The sequence below is a fragment of the Macaca thibetana genome, chromosome 9 (genome assembly GCF_024542745.1).
Source record: "Macaca thibetana thibetana isolate TM-01 chromosome 9, ASM2454274v1, whole genome shotgun sequence".
Lineage (NCBI taxonomy): Eukaryota > Metazoa > Chordata > Mammalia > Primates > Cercopithecidae > Macaca > Macaca thibetana.
The window spans coordinates 129474868-129498849 of NC_065586.1; the positions used below are offsets into that span (position 1 = coordinate 129474868).

At 59.7% G+C, this 23982-nt stretch overlaps 4 protein-coding genes across 6 annotated transcripts in view; 2 read left to right on the forward strand and 2 right to left on the reverse strand.

Moving 5' to 3' along the window:
* Positions 1-969, forward strand: part of ZNF511 (zinc finger protein 511) — a 42764-nt gene extending 41795 nt beyond the window's left edge. Inside the window, exons 8-9 of one of the 3 annotated variants that reach the window (XM_050805549.1) lie at positions 279-409; positions 516-835. In XM_050805549.1, the coding sequence (XP_050661506.1) occupies positions 279-409; positions 516-721 (337 nt within the window). In that variant the 3' untranslated portion in view covers positions 722-835. Of the gene's footprint in view, positions 1-278; positions 410-515 lie in introns of all 3 variants that reach the window. The other 2 variants (XM_050805546.1, XM_050805547.1) reach the window with 2 other exon arrangements.
* Positions 1-23982, forward strand: part of MTG1 (mitochondrial ribosome associated GTPase 1) — a 96195-nt gene that overhangs the window by 28719 nt on the left and 43494 nt on the right. The gene's annotated exons all lie outside the window — the stretch shown is intronic.
* FUOM (fucose mutarotase) overlaps positions 3951-23982 on the reverse strand; it is a 243837-nt gene continuing 223805 nt past the window's right edge. The window contains exons 2-7 of the mRNA XM_050805543.1: positions 6854-6966; positions 6133-6201; positions 5897-5967; positions 5592-5690; positions 4694-4767; positions 3951-4245 (exon numbers count right to left, since the gene is read on the reverse strand). Coding sequence (XP_050661500.1) covers positions 4179-4245; positions 4694-4767; positions 5592-5690; positions 5897-5967; positions 6133-6201; positions 6854-6938 — 465 coding nt within the window. The 5' untranslated portion in view covers positions 6939-6966 and the 3' untranslated portion in view covers positions 3951-4178. The remainder of the gene's footprint in view (positions 4246-4693; positions 4768-5591; positions 5691-5896; positions 5968-6132; positions 6202-6853; positions 6967-23982) is intronic.
* Positions 11362-23617, reverse strand: ECHS1 (enoyl-CoA hydratase, short chain 1). The gene is made up of 8 exons (XM_050805538.1): positions 23199-23617; positions 20433-20630; positions 19772-19899; positions 18664-18763; positions 15330-15434; positions 14673-14792; positions 13338-13405; positions 11362-11826 (listed from the first exon to the last, which is right to left on the reverse strand). Exons 1-8 carry the CDS (start codon positions 23284-23286, stop codon positions 11761-11763), a joined length of 873 nt encoding a protein of 290 aa, XP_050661495.1. The 5' UTR covers positions 23287-23617; the 3' UTR covers positions 11362-11760.

The window sequence follows — 23982 nt, forward strand, 5'->3', positions numbered from 1 at the left end:
GGCTCCTGAGGTTTCCCCACATCCACGTCTTTGGGACGCTGCTCAACCAAGGCTCTGACCACTGTCCCCCACCCAGTGGCCCAGGGACGTGGTGTGGAAGCCTGGCCGGGAGCACTGTGGGGGCCACTCATCACTGCGGCTCTTGAGAGAGGGGCTTGTCCTGGGGCTGCTGGTGGTGGGGGCTGGAGTGGCTGCCCCGGGATGGTGGGCACCCTCCTGCGGGGGGTTCTGTCCCCCTCCCCCACCTGCGTGTGGACAAGACCGAACTGTGCCAGCAGGGCCTGGGGCGCCCGTGTGGTGGAGCCTCCAGAGAAGGACGACCAGCTGGTGGGGCTGCTCCCTGTCCCAAAGCCGAAGCTCTTGACCGCTGAGAAGTCACCAGGTCAGGGCAGGGGCCCCGTCCTTCCAGGTGGGCACGAGGCCACAGCAGCAAAGCCTGCTTGTGGGGTTGGCTTGGACAGACCAAGGGTCTCGGGAGAGAAACTGAGGCTATCCCTTCATCTGCTTGTCCCTAGGCATTAAGGCCTCGGTGGAGACCGAGGACATCCTGGGCCATGTCCTAAGCCCCCAGCAGGGTCCTGAGCCCGACCGTGACAGCCTGCACCACCCTCCGCCCGAGGAGGACCAGGGCGAGGAGGGGCCTCGGTTGTGGGTGATGCCAAATCGCCAGGTGCTCCGGGGACCGGAGGAAGACCAAGACCACATGTACCACCCCCAGTAGGGCTCCAGGGGCCACCACTGCCCCTCCCTGTCCCACGGCCCAGGCTGTTGGGACTGGAACCCTTCCTACCCTCCCCCTGCCAGAGGTAGGCAAATAAACCCCAGCAGGCCGGGCGAGGTGGCTCACGCCTGTAATCCCAGCACTTTTGGAGGCTGAGGTGGGCGGATCACCTGAAATCAGGAGCTCCAGACCAGCCTGGGCAACATGGTGAAATCCCGTCTCTACTAAAAATACAAAAATTAGCCGGGTATGGTGCCAGGCGCCTGTAATCCCAGCTACTTGGGAGGCTGAGTCAGGAGAATCGCTTGAATCTGGGAGGGGGAGGTTGCACTGAGCTGAGATCGCGCCATTGCACTCCAGGCTGGGCAACAGAGCAAGACTTCGTCTCAAAAAAATAAATAATAAATAATAAACCCCTGCAAACAGGCAGGAGGCCACACGCCCTGGATGACCGGTGACCAGGGCCCAGCCTGCTCTGCCCAGGAGAAGTAAGGGCTGCACAAGGCCCAGGTGACCCCTGGCTCCCAGAACGTTGCACTACCCCCAGGCCCCCTCCTTGTATACCGGGATGCTGAGGGGTGTGGCAGCAGTTAGGGGCTGGGACCAGAGGGCACCCGTGGGACCAGTCTCAGCCGGGAAAGAGCTCACCCTGGGCTCCCCACAGCAGGGGCCTGAGACAGGGCCAGGGGAGGAGGGAGGCCGAGTGCCTGGGGCTCAGGGCCCAGCTGGACGGACGGGCATGTGCTCAGGTGGAAAGTGCACAGGTCTCAGGTGAGGGGGGCAGACCCAGGCCCAGGACGTGGTCTTTCTGCCCTCCTGACGTTCTGTGCAGCTCCCACTCTGGGTGCCCATCCTGCCCTGCCTGGCCCAGCAGGCCCAATGCTGCAGCGCAGGTCCAGGCTGCTGCAGTCACTCACACGCCACGTGTCCTGGGCACATGCAAATATGGGTGGGGTTCCTGCATGGCGATCTCATCCCTATGGTGAGAGAGAAGCACCCGGTGCCAAGCCTGGGGCTGAGCCACACACATTTGCCAGCTCCAGCAGCTAAGACACAACAGAGCAAGGGAGAGAGGCCACCCAAACCTCCATCCTGCCATGCTCAGCCCTTGTGCGGCCACTCAGGGGGCCGAGGGTTTGCCCAGGTGCGGAAGAGCTCCCTGCACCGCCGGCAAGTCCCCTGCTCTCCCAGGACACAAACAGCTGAGAGTAACTGCCCAAGGGTGCCCCATGGCGTCCCACAGTGTAAGAGCTGTTACCCTGGCTTACGGATGAGCTGGAGAGGCCAGTGACCTTTGAGGTTCTGTCCTGAAAGGGCCAGAGCTGGGCTCCCCGTCTCCCTCTTGGCAGCTTCCCCTGTCATCCTGATAAGAACATGGGGTGGGAGGGCATTGAGGGATCAACACGCTCAGGGCGGAGGTCTGGGCAGCTCCTTCCCCACTCCCGGGGCCCCAGGCAGGGAGAAGACCCTGGATCTCCGGGATCGCAGGAGGGTCTGGCCCTAGAGAGCCCAAGCTGGTGTTTGTGGCTTTTTTTTTTTTTTTAAAGCTATCTTGACTTTATTTTGTTTTGCCCATTACTTTGTTTTTTCTCATGATTTCATTAGTTTGCTCATATATGGTTTCATTTACATAAAATGCTAGAGAGGGCACCCTAGCCCCAGAGGCCCATCTGTGGGGCTGAAACGGGATGGGCGAGAGTGTGTGCAATCAGCTTGCACACTTCTGATGTCAGACCACAACGTGGCCATGGGGTCTGGAGACGGGCAGTGACTGGCCAGGCAAGCGCAAGGCCCATGGGGCCAAGGCTGACCGCTAGTGAGCACGGAGAAGGCCTTGGCTGCCATTTGGGGGCAGCAGGCGGACAGGTCCCCAGAGCCTACAGCGAAGCCCAGACAGGATCCCTTCCCCAGACTTGGAGCCAGATCTCAGCTGAGGGGGGCTTGCCTGCACTCCCAAGGTTCTCCTGTGGTCTGGAGTGTGGGTCTGGGACCCTGGGACTTGCCCCCTGGAACCCCAGGGACACCAGCCCCTGGCCCTGGGGGAGCCCCTGTCATCCCCACTCCTGCCCTTGGTCCCTCAAACTCCAGCCCTGCCCCATCTTCCTCCTGTACCTGTCACTGAGGCAAGTTCTGGGGAGCAGGGGGAGGGTCCTGGGGTGAGGCCCAGGGTCTGGAAAGTAGCGGGTGGTTATTCTTCCCCATCCTTGGAGACCAGTCCAAGCATCCCATAGGGAAGCCTCCAGGCGCCCCCTTTCAGGAGCCCCCTGCATCCCACCTCTGCCCGGCACTGGGCTCCAAATGACCTCGTGTCCTTTACCTCCCCTGCCTGCCAGGGCAAGTGAGGCTTCCAGCAGGCAGCCACCTACTGCCACAAGCACAGGGCATGGCCCACACCCAGGCCTCTCCAGCCGGCACCTCCCTCAACAGAGCTCCCACAGTTCCTCCCGAAGTGTCCAGGCCAGCCCCTGCCACCTGCCCTCCTGCTGGGCGGAAAGAACGGACCTGGGTGAAGAATCCCCTTAGTGTCCACAGCCCAGAGGCTGTGGCAGAGCCTTCACCCCTCTCGAGGCCTCCAGGCAGCCACTGCCCCCATCCAGCCCTTGGTGTCCCCAGGGCCCCAGGCACCCGCCCAGCCCCCAGGGCCCCAGGCACCCGCCCAGCCCCCAGGGCCCCAGGCACCCATGCAGACCCCAGGCCCCAGGCACCCGCCCAGCCCCCAGGGCCCCAGGTACCCGCCCAGCCCCCAGGGCCCCAGGCACCCATGCAGACCCCAGGCCCCAGGCACCCGCCCAGCCCCCAGGGCCCCAGGTACCCGCCCAGCCCCCAGGGCCCCAGGCACCCATGCAGACCCCAGGCCCCAGGCACCCCCCGCCAGCCCCCAGGGCCCCAGGTACCCGCCCAGCCCCCAGGGCCCCAGGCACCCATGCAGACCCCAGGCCCCAGGCCCAGGCCCCAGGCCCCAGGTACCCGCCCAGCCCCCAGGGCCCCAGGCACCCATGCAGACCCCAGGCCCCAGGCACCCGCCCAGCCCCCAGGGCCCCAGGTACCCGCCCAGCCCCCAGGGCCCCAGGTACCCGTCCAGCCCCCAGGGCCCCAGGCACCCATGCAGACCCCAGGCCCCAGGCCTGATTTCGCACTCAACGTTTTGTCAAGGGTACATGGGGGGCCCTCTCTGGAGCCAGCAGCCTCCCTTGAGCTCAGCACCAAACAAGCCTGAGTGACAACAGAATTAAAACCTTTAGACTGAACGTTTATCGGCGACTACGTTTTTCCATCATTTTCACAAATCAGGGACATTTGTACCAATTGGCAGGGCCCACCCCATGACTGCCGGCCCCCTAGAGCCCTGGCCAGGGCCCAGGTCTGGGGCTGCTGCTGGGAGGCCTGTTGTGAGTGGTGGTACCGGAGCTCAGGGTGCCCCCAATTCCTCTTCCGGCCCAGGTGGTCTTCACCAGGCCTACAGCAGGGGGCTGAGGGCAAGCACCCCCTTCTTGAGGATGAGGTTTCCGTAGAGGGCCGTCTCCCTGCAGAGGAGCCAAGCCCAGCACTAAGCTGGGCGGCAGGGCCAGGGTGCTGAGACCTTTCTCCAGCCTCTGGGGGACGGAGCAGACCCCGTCCACCTTCACCCACTTGATGCTCAGGCAAATGGGGGCCCTGCCCCCCAAATTCCTCCCTGGTCTCTCCACTCTGTGGGACATCTAGCCTCAGCCAGGCAGAAGCTGAGAAGAGGGTAGGGGCAGCTCCTGAGGGCCCGGTGGGGACGGGGGCAGCTCCTGAGGCTCCGGTGGGGATGGGGGCAGGTCCTGAGGGCCCGGTGGGGATGGGGACAGCTCCTGAGGGCCCGGTGGGGACGGGGACAGCTCCTGAGGGCCCGGTGGGGACGGGGGCAGCTCCTGAGGGCCCGGTGGGGACGGGGGCAGCTCCTAGGGCCCTGGTGGGGATGGGGACAGGTCTGAGTCAGCTGGAACTCACCCTGTTGCCACAACAGCAAAAGCCTTCTTAGCCCGCTCATAAAACTCGAACCTCTCTAACTTTGCCAGGGCTCTCTGGAAGACAAAATGGCTGGGTTGGAGGAAACCCTGTCCAGAAACCCTCATGGGCCAGCCCTGGACTCCCCAGGGCCCCAAGTAGGGAGGGCACCAGGAAGTGGGGCCCCTGAGTTCCATTTCTTGGGCTCTCCCTCTGCAGGGGCCCCAGGGTCACTCAGCCTCTGGCTCCCGAGGCCTAGGATGGGGGCCCCAGGACATTGTGGATGAGGAACCTGCCATGCTTGGTTTCTGCCTGGCCTGGGACCACCCAGCCAGCTCAGCAGACTGTCAAGCCCCTGCCAGCTGTCCTAGGGGGTCCCCTGCCCAGGACGAGAGACCCTGGCCTCCCCTTATGGAGGCCCTGCCTGAGACCTGCCAGTGGGTTGCCCGGGACAATGGGCCTGTCCCCTTGCAGGGCAAGGTGAGGAGGGGGCTAGGCCTCAGACCAACCATAGCCAGGATGGGGCGAGAGACCTGGGACCAGGGGGTACTCCCCCAGGGGAGACTGAGGAGGTAGAGGCCAGGCATCCCGTGTCCTCCAGGCTTCACTCACAGGCTGTGGTGGGTGAGGACCCCTCCCACCTCGCCCTGGCAGGTCAGGATCCTGGGCGGAGTTGGGGGGCAGGTGGAAAGCTCGGGGGCAGAGGAAGAGGGGCCACACTGCCCATGTGCACCTCTTCCACCTGGCTGGTGAGGGAGCGCCCAGTGGTCCGGGGTTCTCAGGGTGATGGGTGGGAGACCGCTTAAGGACAGAGCTTGGGACCCTGTCTTTGGCTCCCACTGAGCCTCCAGGAGACAGAGGGTCCCTGGCCCTTTCCCCACAATTGGGGCTGCAGGCTCACCGTGCAGCCGGCCCTGTGTAGAATGGACTCATACTCCGTCCACACCGGGGTCTGCAGGCCCCTCTCCTTGTCGCTGGGCACCAGCTCCATGACTGCAGCCTAGAAGGAGGGGTCAGCTCTGGGGCCCGGGGTGCTGCCAGCCTTCCTGGTCAGGTGACCATTCAGGACTCCCCTGGTGAGGATCAGGGCCCCTTGGGGACACATGGCTTCTCCCCCCCACTCCAAGGCAGGTGGGCCCTATGAAGCCCGCAAAAGGGGAAACCAAGGCGCGGAGCAGCAGGGTGCAGGGGCGACTCAGCCCTCACCGGACTCTCCACATAGGTGTCCAGGGGGAGCAGCTTCAGCAGAGCCTCCAGGAGCGGCGGGATGCCCAGGCCTGGAGGGCAGAGGGGGCGGCACTCAGTCTCCAGCCCGCCTGCCCGCCTGCACCCTCCACACTGCAAGCATGGACTTGGGGCCACCACAGGCCACAGAGGAGCCTCAGAGCCAGGGGCACTGCTCACCCGCCCGCCCTGCCCTGGGGGACCTGGGGCTCGCTCACCGTCTGCACGGATCTCCAGGGGCCCACACTGGCAGATGGAGGAGGCCGGGAAGTTCAAGTCCGCAAGAACTAAACAGCCGGGAGGACAGCGCGTGGTCAGCACCTATCCCTGCCCTCGGGGTCGGCGCCGCCCATCCTCCCACCCAGTCACGGCGGCAGATCGTGGCCACAAGGGGTCTCAGGTCAGCCGGTTGGGCGCCCCCACCGCCGGCCGCAGTCAGTCTGCAGGGCTGGAAGCCAGCCGAGGAGGCGGGGAGGTGGGGAGGGCAAGGTCCCCGTCTGGGAGGCGGAGAGGCGTCAACAGCTGCCCGCCAGGCTGTCGGGTGCTGCCCAGGCCAGGGGGCCGACCCGGACCCGGCCGCCTCCCCAGGGGCCAGAGGACGCGCAGCCGCCCGCGATGCCCGGACCAGGCCCCCGGCCACCCAGCCCCCGCCCCGGGACCCCAGGCCCCAGGAGAAGAAAAAGCGCCGAACCCTCGGGCGCAGCCCAGACGCGGCGGCTCTCGGGCCGTCTGGGGAGGGACTCGGGGAAAAGCTCCGGCCGGCCCCGCCCAGAGCCCCACGAGGTCGCGGTTCCCTAAAGAACGCGGGGGAAGCCAGGGAGGCCCGAGCGACGCCCGCACCCCAGGACCCGGCCCTTCTCGGCCCGGGGGTCCCCGCGCAAGCCTCGCCCGCCTGCCTGACCCGGCGTGGTCCCCGAGGCCCCGGCCCGCTGCGCTCACCGATCTCGTCCCCGTGCCCCATGCGCGCCAGCGCGTAGAGCAGCTCGGGGGACAGCAGCGCGGGGACACCCTTCAGCGCCACCATGGCCTGGCGGACGGGGCGGGCGGGGCCTGGGGCGGGGCGGGGCCTTGCGGGGAGGGCGGGGTTTACGGGCCGGGGCGGGGCTTTACACGGAGGGCGGGGTTTGTGGGGAGGACGGAGATTTTGGGTCCCGGGCTTGGGGCTCGGGGATTGGGGATCCGCCGGGGCTAGGGTTCGGGGCTGGGGTCCGCTTACGGCTCTTGGAAGGGCGGGGAGCCCCGGGAACTGGGGACACTCGGGCTGAGTCGGGGCGTGGGGGCAACACCCACCCAACCTACAGGCCCCTCGCCAGGTCCGAGATTTGGGCGCCAGCGCGCTGTGGCCGGGGCTCCCCAGTGTCCCTACCCGACCTTCCCACCTCGAGCTCCCTCAGGCAGAAGGGGTTCAACTGCCACCCTCTGTGGCCTCCCCTCATGAGGGTCTCTGCCCTCTGACCACGTCGTGCTGCCCTTAGGCCTGGCAGAATGGCCGGAGCGCACCGGGTCCCTGGGGTCACCAGGGCAGGCAGCTGGACCCAGGCCTTCAGCCCACGCTCCTGAGGGGCGGGAGCACGGGACACGGAAACCGGGACATTAGACCCCCTGGAGGGGGTCCAGGAGGGCAGCCAGGCCCAGCTTCCAGGCTCAGCCGCGAGTGCCAGGACACCTAAGGGTCCTCCGTCATCCCCCGGTGTCAGCGGCCTGCAACCCCCTTCCCAGGATGGCGGCGTCCTGACCTTTGGCTGGGCTCAGGCTGGCTGAGCCCTCCCTCCGCGGAGCCATCTTCTTCCACCTGATTCCCAGCTGGACGCTAGCTGTGGGGCCAGCTCTGTGGCCCTGGCCCTCAGCCCTGAGGTGACACAAATGCTCCGAGGCCTGGTGGCTCCTAAAAAGTTCTGAAAATCAATCTATATGTGAAAAATGACAAAGCCGCCTCAGAAACCCAGAGGAAACAGACGTCTCCATGTTGAACTGCTTGGCCCTAGGAGCCTGTCCCCACGGGAAGTGGACTGGGCTGCGTCAGAAAAGCCTGGTGGGGCCACCCAGGCTGGCACCCAGCAGCACCTGAACAGCTGGCCCTGGGCTGGCCGCTTGGGCAGAGAGAAGACTGGGGCTACCCAGGGCCTGCCGATGAGGGCGGCTTTGCACTGAGGCCACCAGGGTTCGGAGCTGTCCCTGGGCAGTTTCTACTCCAACCTGTAAGTGGAGAGTCACCATTTACCCAAATATACAAGGGCAGCCGATTTTAGAGAGATGGGCAAGAAAGTTTTCAGCTTCAAAACCAAATCAGGCCGGGCACGGTGACTCAACACCTGTAATCCCAGCACTTTGGGAGGCTGAGGTGGGTGGATCACCTGAGGTCAGGGGTTGGAGACCAGCCTGGCCAATATGGTGAAACCCTGTCTCTTCAAAATATACAAAAATTATCCGGGCGTGGTGACCGGCGCCTGTAATCCCAGCTACTTGGGAGGCTGAGGCACGAGAATTGCTTGAACCCGGAGGGTGGAGGGTGCAGTGAGCTGAGATCACTCCTCTGCTCTCCAGCCCGGGTGTCAGAGAGAGACTCTGTCTCAAAAAAACCCAAAACAAACAAACAAAAAACACCTAATCAAACCCCAAACAATATTGGGGCCAGAGGTCAACTAGCTCAGGAGTGGAAGCCTCACTCTGTGTCTGGGGTTCCCCTGCGTGGGACAGTGGTACCCCTGCTCCAGGCTCCCTGGGGCCAGCATGAAGACGAGGTCCATTCCCGAGCCTACGAGTTGGGCGCCTGTCCCTGCCAAACTCTGGAACCAGATAACTAAGACGCAGACCTCTGAGACGCGGCTTCCAGCCAAGCGTGGCTGACACAGGTGTGAACACGAGGCTGTAACCGGCCCTCCAGATCTCTGGGGTTCCACTGCTTGAAATCAAATTATGGAGGCTGACCCCAGTGCACATGAAAAATTAAACGGAGTGGATTTTCCCAATGTTCAGGCTTCCTCCCTTGGATACTTGAACATTTGGTGCCTATCCCTGCGTGTTTACTCCAGGCTCCAGGGCCAGTGGTTCATGACCTGCACGAACCTCCATGTGCTCCACTCCAGTAAGTGAGCAGGTTCCAGGTTCCCTACCCCGAGGGAAGAGCCTGTTCTGCCCTGTTGGACCTGAATCAAACTCCTTTTGTACCTATTTCAGTATTTGTTAAACAGTCCCAGATCCCAAGGCTTATCTGAAAAGAACATCTGCCTGTTTGAAGGTAAACTGCATGAGAACTCCCACCTGCCCTGGCAGAGGCGAGATAAACCTGCTCCACCCTAAAGGCAGCTCTGAACTAGCAGACTCCAATCATGGCACACAGGAGGACAGACGGGGTGGGTGGAAGTGCAGAGCCAATGCTTGCAAGGCCAGCGGTCGCAGAGCACGCGTGTGCCCATTTTGCCTATAAATGTAATTGGACACACGGGCGTGGCACCTGCCGCATTCAGGGAGCCAGAGCTCAGCAAAGGTCTCTGTACTTCTTGATGCAGGTGAATCTGTCCTTGGTATTCAGCCCAAGAACTCAGGGGTGGGGGCTCACACACTCTGCCCACCCAGCCCAAGGCCATGACCACAATCTAGGCCACTACCCACACCAAGCTGCGGGGCCAAGTGGAGGAGACACCTGTGAACGCTCTCTAGAGTCTGCACTGAGCTAGGGGGCAGGTGGGCTTCCCTGGGGGAAATATCTAGAACCATGGGCACGATGACACGTCCACAGTATGAAACATCAGGGCCACTAAAAAGAATGTTATGGGATCGTCATTCAGTGAAAAAAATCAAATGGTGAAACATGCCACAACAGGCACAAACCTTCTGGACGGTATGTGCCTTAGCTTGGGCTGCTGTGATGCAGTGGTATGGTCTGGGTGGGTGATAAACACTGACTTTCCACAGTTCTGGAGGCCACGGCTCCACGCAGGTTGTGTGTGAGGCCCATGGTTAACAGACAGCACCTTCCCACAGAGCACTCACATGGTGGGAGGGGCAAAAGAGTGCCCTCGGGGCTCTCCTAAGGGCAATAATCCCACTGGAAGACCACCGCCCTCTCATAAGGCACTAATTCCACTGGAGAGGCTCCGCCCCCTCATAGGGCACTAATTTCACTGGAGCTCCATCCCCTCATAGGGCACTAATCCCACTCGAGGAGCTCCACCCCCTCATAGAACACTAATCCCACCGGAGGGGCTCCGCCCCCTCATAGACCACTAATTTCACTCGAGGAGCTCCGCCCCCTCATATGGCACTAACCCCACTCGAGGCCCTCCGCCCCCTCATAAGCCACTAATCCCGCTCAAGGAGCTCTGCCCCCTCATAGGGCACTAATCCCACTGGAGGAGCTCTGCCTCCTCATAGGGTACTAATCCCACTGGAGGAGCTCCGCCTCCTCATAGTGCACTAATCCCACTGGAGGAGCTCTGTCCCCTCATGGGGCACTAATCCCACTAGAGGAGCTCTGCCCCCTCACAGGGCACTCATCACACTCGAGGAGCTCCGACCCCTCATAGGGCACTAATCCCACTGGAGGAGCTCTGCCTTCATGACTAGTCACTGCCCAAAGTCCTCCCTCCTAAAGCAGTCACAGTAGGGGTTAGGATTTCAACCCAGGGATCTGGGGTGGGGCTGAAACGAGCCTGACCCAAAGGGACAAATGGAGGTCCCTCCATAGCGACAGGAAGTAGAAGCATGGGTGCCAGGAGCTGCAGGGAAGCAGAAAAGGGGTTATTGTTTAATGGGGAAAGTTTGCATTTGGGAAAATGAAAGCTTTCTTGGATAGACAGTAATGGTTGCACAAGGAGAATGTACTTAATGCCACTGAAATGTGGACTTAAAATGGTTCAGACCAGCCTGGGCAACATAGGGAGACTCCATCTCTACAAAAGATAGATTTTAAAAGTTAGCTGGGTGTGGTAGTGCAGGCCTGTGGCCCCAGCTACTTGGGAGCAGGGAGGATCACTTGAGCCCAGGAGATTCAGGCTGCAGTAAGCTGTGATTGACCACGGCACTCTAGCCTTGTCTCTAAAGAACAATGGTTAAGATGGTCAAGTTTACGTCGTGTGTTACCACAACAGAGAAGAAAGCAGTGAAACTGAACAGAGAGCTCCTTATGACAGAAGTACAAAGGAAACAAGGTGGGCTCTCGTGAGGAAAGGGCTCTATGTAAGTGGGCATGGAAGAAAACCACAGTCCATGCCTGTGCACGTGTGCAGGGGTGTGTGTGTGCGCACAGAAGTCTCTAGGAAGCCACGAGCCCAGCTGTTCACAGTGGATACCCAGGAAGGATGATGTGGGGCGACTTACTATACAAACCTTTTTTCTTTGAATGTTGTTCCTTACAGTGAAAAAACAAAAAAGTAAAAAAAAAAAAAAAAAAAAACTAACATGACAGAATACTCATTCCAGACATGACCTACGAGGCGTGGTGTCACCTGAATCGCTGTCACTTTAATCAGCAGAGCATCTGTGTGAAGGCAGCAGTGTTTCCCTCAGAGCAGCCCCACTCTCCAGCGGCAGGGACACAAGGACCTGCAGGCCCTGCTTTCCGCCCAAGCACAGCATGCCCAGAGGGACCAGCAGGGGCTCCTCAGCAGAATCTTAAGATTGAGAAGAAGGTGCTCCAATCAGGACGTGAACACGGACCCTCACAGGCTGGGTGAAGAAGGCAGTCATGCCGTGAGAGCTCGGGCCGTGACCACGCAGCAGTCAGAGAGAAACTGCGCACCACGGACGCTGCTCTCGAAAAGAGGATGATTTACTTGCTTCTAAAACTGACAGCAGGCTGCACTTGCCCTCTCCAAGCAAAGGTGTGAGGGAGGGGTGGCTGAGTCTCACTGGTCTTTGAAGTTGGCCTTTCTCTTTTCCACAAACGCAGTCATCCCTTCTTTCCGGTCATCCTGGTAGGAAAAGGGGCAGAAACAGAGCTGGACGCGCAGTCTCCTCACAGAGCCTGATGCCACCGTCCGCCCGTGTCTCCCTGGTCCTGCCTCACTCCTCATGCCCACAGGGGCCCAGGGGGCCAGGCAGGGGACTCAGCGGCAGGGACACCTGCCCAAGCAGAGCTGGGCCTGGGTGCGGGGATTTTCACTGCCTCTTTCTACCAATCTAGGTGATGGTCATTCAGGAGCTTGTGTATGTCAAACAAGCTCACATCTAAAGAGCCTCAGATGCACCTGTATGGGTCACTCACCAAGTCATCAAGTGGACGATGGGTGACCTGTATCAGGGGCTACCCTGTGTCAGAGCAGGACATGAGAACTCAATTCTGCATCTGCTTTTCTCAAGTTGTGTGCAAGCGTCCCCAGGCACGCACGCATCTGTACCCCTTCCTCAAGTGCCCAAACCACTTTTAATTTTACCGAACAATTAAAATGAGGCGCCTGGCCTCATTTTTTAAAAAAGTCTTTTTTTTTTTTTTTTTTTTTTTTTTGAGACGGAGTCTTGCTCTGTCACCCAGGCTGGAGTGCAGTGGCCGGATCTCAGCTCACTGCAAGCTCCTCCTCTCGGGTTCCCGCCATTCTCCTGCCTCAGCCTCCCGAGTAGCTGGGACTACAGGCACCCGCCACTTCGCCCGGCTAGTTTTTTGTATTTTTTAGTAGAGACGGGGTTTCACCGTATTAGCCAGGATGGTCTCGATCTCCTGACCTCATGATCCGCCCGTCTCGGCCTCCCAAAGTGCTGGGATTACAGGCTTGAGCCACTGCGCCCGGCCAAAAAGTCTTTTTTTTGAGACGGGGTCTTGCTTTGTTGACCAGTTGGACGCGAACAACCCGCCTCAGCCTCCCAGGAAGCTGGGACTATGGATGCACGACACCCAGCTGAAACCGCATTTTAAATAAAGTAGCCAGGCCGGGCATGGTGGCTCACGCCTGTAATCCCAGCACTTTGGGGGGCCGAGGCGGGCGGATCACGAGGTCAGGAGATCGAGACCATCCTGACTAACTCGGTGAAACCCCATCTCTACTAAAAATACAAAAAATTAGCCAGGCGTGGTGGCGAGCTCCTGTAGTCCCAGCTACTCGAGGCTGAGGCGGGAGGCGGAGCTTGCAGTGAGCTGAGATCCGGCCACTGCACTCTAGCTTGGGAGACAGAGTAAGACTCCCTGTCAAAAAAAAAAAAAAAAAAAAAAAAAAAGGAGCTGCTGCTTGAGGGTGCAATTCCTAGACCTCATATAACAGGAAAGACAAGAAAAGCACCTGTAAGATTTCATACTTTTGAACTTCCACATGCTCTACTTTTTTTCTAACATCAAGACCCACTGATAGAACAAATCTGATCCTGCTGAAGGTGAGGCTGGCAGTTCTGACCAGAAAGAAACGACACTTAATGATAAGATGTAAAAGGAAATTCCCAGCAACTTGTGTGACTGAAATGTGCTAGATTCTCCAGTCGCACGCTGTTTACTCACGGTGGCAAAGGTTGAGTAGAAGAGTTTCTTCTCTAACTTACTTCCTTCTGTTAATGTCATTTCAAAAGCTGAAAAACAAAGTCCTAGAGTTATGAACGGAGCTATTCCATGCAGAACTTCTCCTCCCTCCTCACCGACCCACGCACAACTGTGCTTCTGACGTGGCCCGGCCCTGCGCAGGCTTCCACGGCACTGCCCTTCTCAAAGGCACTGCCCCAGCGGAGACCTGGCAAAACCAACAGCTCTCCTATGGCCCCACACGTCACACTCGGGTGGCCCAGGGCCCCAAGGAAGGGACAGGAACTGGATGAAAGGTGAGATGGCAAACTGCGCCCTTGAGGAGAGGCTGTGAGGCAGCAACAGGGCTGCAAACAGAGAAAAGTAAACAAGGATGAAAACCAGGAAGGACAGCACGGGAGCCAGAGCTGGGCGTGGCTGGCACCAAGAACGCCTTTGGCTCTGCTCATTCCAGGCCCTTCTTTGCACGAGGCCAAGCAGGGCAGATCTGGATGCACAGATGGAGGCAGGCGCGGTGGTTCCAGGGCTGCAGCCAGCATCCTCTCCGAGAGGAGCCCGACCTCGCCAAACACCTTGGGCAACAGCAGCCTCCCTTTTTTTCAAAATGCTCTCCTCACTGTATCCTGCCTCAAGCCAACGGCAAGCCCGGCGGATGGCCACACCCTCGAGGTATACATACTCAGAGAGGTTAGGGGACCTGCCTGGGGCCACCCACACCTGTCCGGACTCAGCCAGCTAACCACCATCTCATTCTCATGCTGAGAATAAATTGTGACAATAAAACTTGAGCATTTCTGAGGAGGGGGAAGATCAGATCCACTTCTCTGGCAGAGGGAGACTAAAAGGGATCCGGGCCAAGAATAAACAGCGTGGTGTTGGCCTGCAAGCCTGTGTAGCCACCTGCCAGGCGCAGACGCGGCCGCCAACCCCAGGTCCCAGGAGGTGAACCGAGCCTCCCCGTGGGCGAGACCATTTTACTTTTGGGACCTCGGCTCCCTTCTCAGCCTTTTCCTGCCATGGTCAGCTCTGTACTGCCCTCACCTCCCAGGCCTGGCTCAGTTCTTGGGCCCTGGTACAAAGGGGAGCTGGGAACATCTCAGCGGAGTTCCTGAGGGCGTGACCAGAAACCACAACTCTAGAGACAGCAGAACTGAGACACTGAGAACCATTTCTGCCCAGGAGGGCTTAAGGCATATCCATTCGGAGCCAGAAAGCCTGCCGCTCAGGAAGGCTCCCGACAGTCACAGAGACGCCTCAGGGATACTCCTGACAGCCCCGGAGACCTCTCCACCTCGTCTTCCTGGCAGGATCCCCTACCTGCATTCACTGATTCTTTGGCCATGGCTACTATAATTTTAGAATTGCTGGCAATTTTTTCTGCACACTGGATGGCTTCTTCCACCAGTGTCTCAACAGGAAAAATCTTGCTTACGAGACCTGAAACACAAGAACGTCGGTGAGTGAGTGCAGACAGAGCGCTTGTCTATTCCTTTTCGAGGGAGTGGCCGCTGGGGAGCAGCGTGCTGGAGCATCCCAGCCTCTGAGCATTAGCAAGGGTGGCTCCACACGGTAAGTGCCGCACGTGCCCCTTCCTGAGTGCTGAGCGCTCTTGGCACCACAGTCCCTGTGCTCTCAGACACGCAGGTCAGGCTGTCCATAGCTCCGACGGCAGAGGCAGCCAGACCCGGGGACCATGATCCCCAACAGGGCAGTGGGAGGACTGGCCAGTGAGGGCCCGGAGACGCCCGTTGCTTACACCGGACTTTGGGGACGTAATTGCTGGGCTGTTCTTCTGCACCAGATACTTATGCGTGGCTCCACTTCTGTGCGTACAGTACTTCAAAACGTAAAAACTAAAGGCAGTCAGTCTTCTCCCAGGTCCTCAGGACCCAAAAACTCATGCAACCACTGTGGAGACACCTGGATGCCGCCCCGGGTTTCCATGTGGCTTCCGTGGGCAGCCCCAACCCATACCTGCTTGCTTGGCGTCCTGGGCTGAGATCCGGTCACCGGTGAGGACCATCTCCATTGCCAGCGACTTCCCAACAGCACGCGTGAGTCTCTGGGTGCCACCCGCACCTGCGGGGAGGGGCTGGTCATGGCTGGCACCGCAGTGAGTGAACCCAAGAGGACATCGCAGCTGCGCAGCCAGCAAGTTCCAAGGGGCTTAAGATAGGCCCCGAGACAAGGTCCAGGGGTCAGAGGCCGAGCAGCACAGGAGCGGGGCAACATCAGGGGCAGCAGCCCCTTTTCAAGCTCAGGTCCCACATCTGGCGCTCCCCTGTGGGCAGAGGATTACCCAGGTGCCGAGGCAAGAGACTGAAGGCACAAACTGTTTCAGTGTAATAAAGAAAATAGTGGCCGGGCGCGGTGGCTCAAGCCTGTAATCCCAGCACTTTGGGAGGCCGAGACGGGCGGATCACGAGGTCAGGAGATCGAGACCATCCTGGCTAACACGGTGAAACCCCGTCTCTATTAAGAAATACAAAAAAAAAAACTAGCCGGGCGAGGTGGCGGGCGCCTGTAGTCCCAGCTACTCGGGAGGCTGAGGCCGGAGAATGTCGTAAACCCGGGAGGCGGAGCTTGCAGTGAGCTGAGATCCGGCCACTGCACTCCAGCCTGGGTGACAGAGTGAGACTCCGTCTCAAAAAAAATAAAAAATAAAAAATAAAGAAAATAGTTAGAACAAGAATAGTCATAATACAAATTAGATATAGAGATGATCATGGACAACTATCAATCATTATTATAAACATTAATCATTAGCTTTTATATTACTCTTTGTTCCATTACTATATAACCCAGGAATAACCAGTGGGCATAGGGTCAGGTGCTGAAGGGACACTGTGAGAAGTGACGAAGAAGGCAAGAGGTGAGCCCTCTGTCACGCCCGCATAAGAGCCGCTTGAGGACTCCTTGGTCAGGTGGTAACACCAGTGTCTGGGAAGGCACCCGTTACTTAGCAGACCGCGAAAGGGAGTCTCCTTTCCTTGGAGGAGTCAGGGAACACTCTGCTCCACCAGCTTCTTGTGGAAGGCTGGATATTATCCAGGCCTGCCCGCAGTCATCTGGAGGCCTAAACCCCTCCCTGTGGTGCTGTGCTTCAACGGTCACGCTCCTTGTCCACTTTCATGCTCCTCCCGTACTCCTGGTTCCTCTTTGAAGTTCGTAGAGGACAGCGGTAGAAGACATAGTGAAAGTCTTAAAGTCTTTGATCTTTCTTATAAGTGCAGAGAAGAAAACGCTGACATATGCTGCCCTCCCTCTCTACTTCGGCTACCTAAGAGGGAAGGGCCCCCGTGTCGTGTGATCATGTGACTTGCTTCACCTTGTCAATCACTTAGAAGATCCACCCTCCTTACCCTGCCTCCTTGTTCTTGTATGCAGTAAATATCAGCGCGCCCAGCCGTTCAGGGCCACTACCGGTCTCTGCGTCTTGGTGGTAGTGGTCCCCCGGGCCCACCTGTTTTCTCTTTATCTCTTTGTCTTGTGTCTTTATTTCTTACAATCTCTTGTTTCCGCACACGAGGAGAACACCCGCTAAGCCCCGCAGGGCTGGACCCCACACTCCCCCAACACCCTGACATTGGATCAAGGTGTGTGGCTCCGTGGGGCCCTCCCCAGCCTCTATGGTCAACATCTTAGAAGCTTATAGGCCTCCCTGACCCCAGGCACTGGTCCCTTAGAGCAGCAGCTCTTCTAGGGATCAGAACCTGAAAAACGCACCAAGCTCGCAGCTCAAGGCCTCAGAATCTGCCTCTGGTCAAACTCAGAGGGCGGCGAAGAGCGTCCTGAGTGCAGCTGCTCCCCTCAGTGCCCACCCTTCTACCAGGCCTGCCCTCAGGGTCTCAGCTCCCTCCTGGCTGCCCGGCCTGTGCCCACCCTTCTACCAGGCCCACCCTCAGGGTCTCAGCTCCCTCCTGGCTGCCCGGCCTGTGCCCACCCTTCTACCAGGCCCACCCTCAGGGTCTCAGCTCCCTCCTGGCTGCCCGGCCTGTGCCCACCCTTCTACCAGGCCCGCCCTCAGGGTCTCAGCTCCCTCCTGGCTGCCCACCTCTGTGCCCACCCTTCTACCAGGCCCGCCCTCAGGGTCTCAGCTCCCTCCTGGCTGCTCACCTCAGTGCCCACCCTTCTACCAGGCCCGCCCTCAGGGTCTCAGCTCCCTCCTGGCTGCTCGGCCTGTGCCCACCCTTCTACCAGGCCCGCCCTCAGGGTCTCAGCTCCCTCCTGGCTCCCCCGGCCTGTGCCCACCCTTCTACCAGGCCTGCCCTCAGGGTCTCAGCTCCCTCCTGGCTGCCCGGCCTGTGCCCACCCTTCTACCAGGCCCGCCCTCAGGGTCTCAGCTCCCTCCTGGCTGCCGGCCTGTGCCCACCCTTCTACCAGGCCCGCCCTCAGGGTCTCAGCTCCCTCCTGGCTGCTCGGACTGTGCCCACCCTTCTACCAGGCCCGCCCTCAGGGTCTCAGCTCCCTCCTGGCTGCCCGGCCTGTGCCCACCCTTCTACCAGGCCCGCCCTCAGGGTCTCAGCTCCCTCCTGGCTGCCCGGCCTGTGCCCACCCTTCTACCAGGCCCGCCCTCAGGGTCTCAGCTCCCTCCTGGCTGCCCGGCCTGTGCCCACCCTTCTACCAGGCCCGCCCTCAGGGTCTCAGCTCCCTCCTGGCTGCCCGGCCTGTGCCCACCCTTCTACCAGGCCCGCCCTCAGGGTCTCAGCTCCCTCCTGGCTGCCCGGCCTGTGCCCACCCTTCTACCAGGCCCACCCTCAGGGTCTCAGCTCCCTCCTGGCTGCTCGGCCTGTGCCCACCCTTCTACCAGGCCCACCAGGAAGACCCTGGGGGTAGAGGGTGTTGCTCTTTGCCAAGAGCCCAGGCCCTTCCCACGGGCATGGTGGGGGGTCTGACTCCCCGCTCTGAACTCAGGCCACGTGACCTCCAGGCCAGTGAGATGGCAGTGAGCAGAGCTCCCAGTGCCACCCAGGGTCACCATGTTCTCTCTCTGGACACGAATCGCAAGCAAGAACTGCCATGGTTAGAAGCCAGTGTTACCCATGACCTGCCTCTCCCAACACCATCAGACGTGCGACCCGGGCACAGTCACAGGAGCCAGACACGGTCCCGGGACTCTGAGGCCACGCCAAGCTCTGTCACAACCACTCCAGCCTCTGTGGCTGTCCACAGACAGACCACTGACCAGACACGGGGCTGTCCATCCAGGGCCTCTGGTCAGATACGAGCTGTGGGCCCTGAGACACAGGTCGATTTTGAGGAATTACCTAAGGCATCTATGCCTATCAGAGACAGTGTTACCCTTTACCTGGGATGGTTCCTAGTAAGATCTCCGGCTGTGCAAACTGGGCCTTCTCGCCGGCATAGATGATATCACACATCATGGCAAGCTCACAGCCCCCGCCAAACTGTAAAACATTCGGCATCAGGACAGTCTTACGAGGGGAACCCAGTCAGAAATCACTCTGCTTGCTTATTCAAATTTTCCATTGAAAAGAAACAGTGTCAGGCGTATGACAAAGACTAACATAGTGGCACCAAACTAGATAATCGTTGTGATAAGTTAACTACAGATGGCTGATGCTGTTTACCAGCGGCCGGCAAACATTCCGTAAAGGGCCATGAAGGTCTTACAGGCTCTGCTGTGACGACTCAGCTCCGCTGCTGGGTGCCGGGCGCGGGGCTCACGCCTGTAATCCCAGCACTGTGGGAGGCCAAGGCAGGCGGATCACAAGGTCAGGAGATCAAGGCCATCCTGGCTAACACGGTGAAACCCCGTCTCCACTAAAAGTACAAAAAATTAACCGGGCGACGTGGCGGCCCCTGTAGTCCCAGCTATTCGGGAGGCTGAGGCAGGAGAATGGCGTAAACCCGGGAGGCAGAGCTTGCAGCGAGCCGAGATCGCGCCACCGCACTCCAGCCCGGGCGACAGAGCGAGACTCCGTCCCAAAAAAAAAAAAAAACCTCTGCTGCTGTGGCCGAGACGCAGCCAAGAAAACGCGCCGAGAAAACTCCACCCGCAGACCCCTGGCTTCCACGGAAGGGAGCGCCATGAAATGATCACACTGCTTCCCTGTAAGTCAAGGTCAGCCTCAGCACTTCAAACAGTCCCAGGACACAGCTTTTAAGGGCAGCAAAAGAAGCCAGTTTATAGACGTAGCCAAAGCCAGCACCTCTCTTCCACCGCCCTGGGAGAGAAGCTTGCTGGGGAGAAGCTGTCAGGTGAACAGCCATGAAAAAAAGATGCCAGGAGGTGTCCTCTCTGCACGGTTCCTGGCTCTTTAGCACCATGAGGCAGGAAAGGAGGCTGCTGGCCTGGGAACTAAAGGCCTCTTCAAAATAAAAATCTGTTATGCTGTGTATGCACAGCACAGTTCCTTCAGCCACAAGAGGAGACCCTCGGCAGCAATACTCACGGCATAGCCATTGACAGCAGCGATGACTGGCTTCTTCATCTGGGTGAGGTGGTCCCAGTGCTTCAAGAACTTGTTGGAGTAACAGTCCTGGAAACTCAGGTTCTGCATTTCCTTGATATCAGCTCCAGCTAGCAGGAGTGGAAAGGAGGTTCCAGTTACCAGACAGCAGAGAGCCCATCCGTCCTGTATCCCCCAGACCAACAGGGAGCTTCGGGGCACACCAGACACGGGCACTGGGGTTGCTGGGCACGGGTGACACCAGGCCACGCGGACAGCTGTAGGAATGCTGTTATGCCAGCTCTAACAGAGGTCATGAAGAGGGGTTCTGGGGCAGGTGGCAGGTGCGAGGCAGGCGCCCACAGAGGCGGGGCATATTCATCAGGGCGTAAGCCCTTGACAGGCTTTGTGTAAAGCCTGACTGCCAAGGACCTGAATCTCTTTGAAGAAGCTATTTTGCTGGGGGAGCACATGCAGTTCTCCAGCATACACAAAGCTGCTCATGCAAGCTGTTCCCATGCCCGTCTTCACTGGATATGTGAGGAAGTCCCCACGCGCGTGCCTCCGCCATCACAGGGGTACAAGTCAGTCTGGAGGCTTCTCCCAAGGCCACACGTGCCTCCCACATCTGCCCAGACACAAAGGCCTCCGCTGCGGCGCACACCTGCAAAGGCCTTATCCCCGCCGGTGAGGACAATGGCCCCCACGCCCGTGTCCTCCTCGAAGGTCTTCAGTGCCTGGTTGAGCTCCTCAATCAGGCCATCGCAAAGTGCATTGAGGGCCTTGGGGCGGTTCAGTTGGATCAGCCCCACGGTGTTATTCTTCCCTCTTTTTTCTGCGATGATGTACTCAAAGTTAGCACCTAGAGCAAGAAGGCAAAAAGGGGTATCTATTCACACAGGTATCAAACTGGGGAGAGTGGGAGAAGGGATGTGGCCCCATCGGTGGATACAGTGTGACCCCAAGAGGCCCTCTGAGGGCTCCCTGCCCAGTCCTCAGTGGCTCCAGGTGTAGCTCTCAGCCACAGCGATAGATGGGTAGCCTTGGTACCTTTCTCTCTGCTTTCACATGTGTTTGAACATGTCCTAAAGAAAATCCCCAGGCCGGGCGCGGTGGCTCACGCCTGTAATCCCAGCATTTTGGGAGGCTGAAGCGGGCAGATTACGAGGTCAGGAGATCGAGATCATCCTGGTTAACACGGTGAAACACTGTCTCTACTAAAAATACAAACAATTAGTCGGTTGTTGTGGTGGGCACCTGTAGTCCTAGCTACTCAGGAGGCTGAGGCAGGAGAATGGCGTGAATGTGGAGCTTGCAGTGAGCTGAGATCGTGCCACTGCACTCCAGCCTGAGCGACAGAGTGAGACTCTGTCTCAAAAAAAAAAAAAAAAGGAAAAGAAAAATCCCCAGCACAGAACGCAGCCCACGGCCGCTCTCCTTCTCCTAATATGCCTTGGGCAGCTCCTTCCAGGACACCACACTGGAGACAGCCCTGGACTCTGCTAAGGAACCAGGAAACGCCTTCTTTCAACACATGCCAACAGGTGAGGGGGTGTAAGCCTCAAACAGGATGGAGCGCCAGCTCCTTGCACTTGGTGCCTCCCCATTGCCAAGACCTCTGGCCAAATGGACACTGGGTGGGGGCTGTGAAAATCCTGGGTGTTCCTGCGGCATTAAGATCAGGCACAGGTCAGGTCTGGTGCAGCAGGCCAGCCCGAAAACGGGAGACGAAAGCGCATCTCGGCTTGGCCTGCTGCACAGGACCCGTGCCTGCTGGGTGGACAGCAAGGTGGGAAGGGGACAAAGGACAATGGCATTCAGGGTGAGAAGGTAAACCTGAAAAGACAAAGGTAGCCTGCGTGTTGGATGCTTGGCTCTGTTGGTGGCAAAGCAGGGATCATAGTCCCTGTCCTGTGGGTTTCTTTTCTTTTTTTTTGAGACCGAGTCTCACTCTATTGCCCAGGAGTGCAGTGGTGCAATCTCGGCTCACTGCAACCTCCACCTCCAGGGTTCAGGGGGTTCAGGTGATTCTCCTGCCTCAGCCTCCCGAGTAGCTGCGACTACACACACCACCACACCCGGCTAATTTTTGTATTTTTAGTAGATATGAGGTTGCACTATGTTGGCCAAGGTGATCTCGAATTCCTGACCTCAGGTGATCCACCTACCTCAGCCTCCCAAAGTGCTGGGATTACAGGCATGAGCCACTGTATCCCACCTTATCCTGTGGGTTTCTAGGGGTAACTGGAAGATCACAGGTGAAGTGTCTGGCAGCTATGCAAGATCCAGGAAAGGGCTGCTGTGAGGGTGCAGAAGCCGATGGCCAAGGAGAGCTTGGGGATGAAAACAACACAACTCAGCGGTCCACTGGAAACACAGGGTGAGGGAGGAAGAGGAAGCAAGAGTTCTTCCCCAGCCCAAGGCATGGCCCAAGATTCCTCAGATACTAGAGCGGGTGATGGCCACTGATGAGTGGGGCCCCGGGTGAGCCCCGAGGGAGGAAGAGGGCAGCTCCCTGTGGCTGGGGAGAAGGTGTCAGCTTTTTCCTTAGGACCGTCTGAGGGGCAGCCCTGGTCAGGAGGCACCCAGGACAAAATGTACCTGCATCTCCTGTTCTTGGGCTGGCCTGCTGCACAGGACCTATGCCTGCTCTTAGAGCCGAGGGAACACCTGGGATTTTCACAACCCTCACCCTGTGCCCAGTTGGCCAGAGGTCTTGGCATTGGGGCAGTAAGAGCCAGCGGCCTGGTGAGAGTGGCCTCCTGCAGAGGTAGGCGTGGGGGGGTGGATGGGGTATGGGCCAGGGTCAGGTGGATGGTGTTGGTTGGGGGGGGCGGGTGGTGGGGGGTTGTTAAGCCTGGGTCAGGCTGTTGGTGTGGGCCAGGTTGGGGGTGCAGCACTAGGCGAGGGGGGTAGGGTGTTGCAGGCCTGGGCCAGGCAGGGGCTGCGGGTTGGGGTCAGGTGGTGGGTGCTGGGTCAGGCAGGGGACTGCAGAGTCAGGCCATGGGGCTGCGGGATCGGGCGGAAGAGGGGTGCGGGGTCAGGTGGGGGGGTGCGGGGTCAGGCGGAGTGGGGTGCGGGTAGGGGTCAGATGGGGTGCGGGGCCAGGTAGGGGTGCAGCATCACGTGGGAGAGGACTGCGGGTCGGAGTCAGGTGGTGGGTGCTGGGTCAGGCAGGGGACTGGGGAGTCAGGCCATGGGGGTGCAGGGTCAGGCCGGGGGTGCGGGGTCAGGCGGAGTGGGGTGCGGGTAGGGGTCAGATGGGGTGCGGGGCCAGGTAGGGGTGCAGGGTCATGCGGGAGGGGGTGCGGGTCGGGGTCAGGTGGGGGATGCGGGGTCAGGCGGGAGGGGTGCGGTCTGGGATCTGGTCGGGGCGTGCAGGTCGGAGTCAGGAGGAGATTCGGGCCGCCCGCTCTCACCGCGCACTCACCCGAGGCGAAGGGACGCCACGCAGGACAGCGAACCGGGGGCCTCAGCGGGCCGCGGAGCCGGGGCAGCAGGACACGCAGGGCGGCCATGGCGCTCTGGACTACTCTCCCGACCCCGCGGAGCCGCCCCCTCGCCTGGCCTTTCAGGGCTCACCCCGCCCACAGGCAAACGCCGCGAGATCAGGCGGCCCTCGCGAGATCAGCCCGCGCAGAGGGAGCCGGGACCGCCCTCCAGGCCCCGCCTCCAGGCCCGCGCGGCCGCTCGCGAAATAAGTCCCAGGGGCGCCCCGGGGACCCCGCGCGGGGCTGGGGCCAGCCCTCTCCAGGCCCCGCCGCCTTCGCCCGCGCCCCAGCCATCGGGGCCCCGGGGAGACCGCGCGGATGCAGAGGCAACGGCGGCGCCTGCCGGGCTCTGCGCGGCCTCCCGCGCGCCCGCATCTAAGTCTGCAGCTGCAGACACAGCGCACCCGGGCGCGGGGCCAGGCACGGTGGCAGCGGCGTGGGCATTGAACGCCACATTAGGAAGAGTTTTATTTTCATGTACACAGTCAAGACTTCAACAGATTTAAATAATAAAATTTTGATTCATTAAAATTATTTTGTTTATAACTTTTATCTATATATGTAACTTTTATATATATGTCTATATCTAGACAAGTATTGTGGAGCATCCTTTCGTGTACTTGCCCGGATTCTGCAAATGCCAGGGTGGAGATAAAACTACCCTGGATAAAATGGAGTGGAAAGCGAAACTGCTATTGTGACCGGTGGAGGGTGTGCAGGTTC

Excerpts from the sequence above, each read along its gene's own strand:
- ECHS1 (XM_050805538.1), bottom strand. The coding sequence starts at position 23,286 with ATGGCCGCCCTGCGTGTCCTGCTGCCCCGGCTCCGCGGCCCGCTGAGG. Across the intron at positions 20,631-23,198 it reads GTGGCGTCCCTTCGCCTCGG|GTGCTAACTTTGAGTACATC; the intron begins GTGAGTGCGCGG and ends TTCTTGCTCTAG. Across the intron at positions 13,406-14,672 it reads CAAAGAATCAGTGAATGCAG|CTTTTGAAATGACATTAACA; the intron begins GTAGGGGATCCT and ends TTTGTTTTTCAG.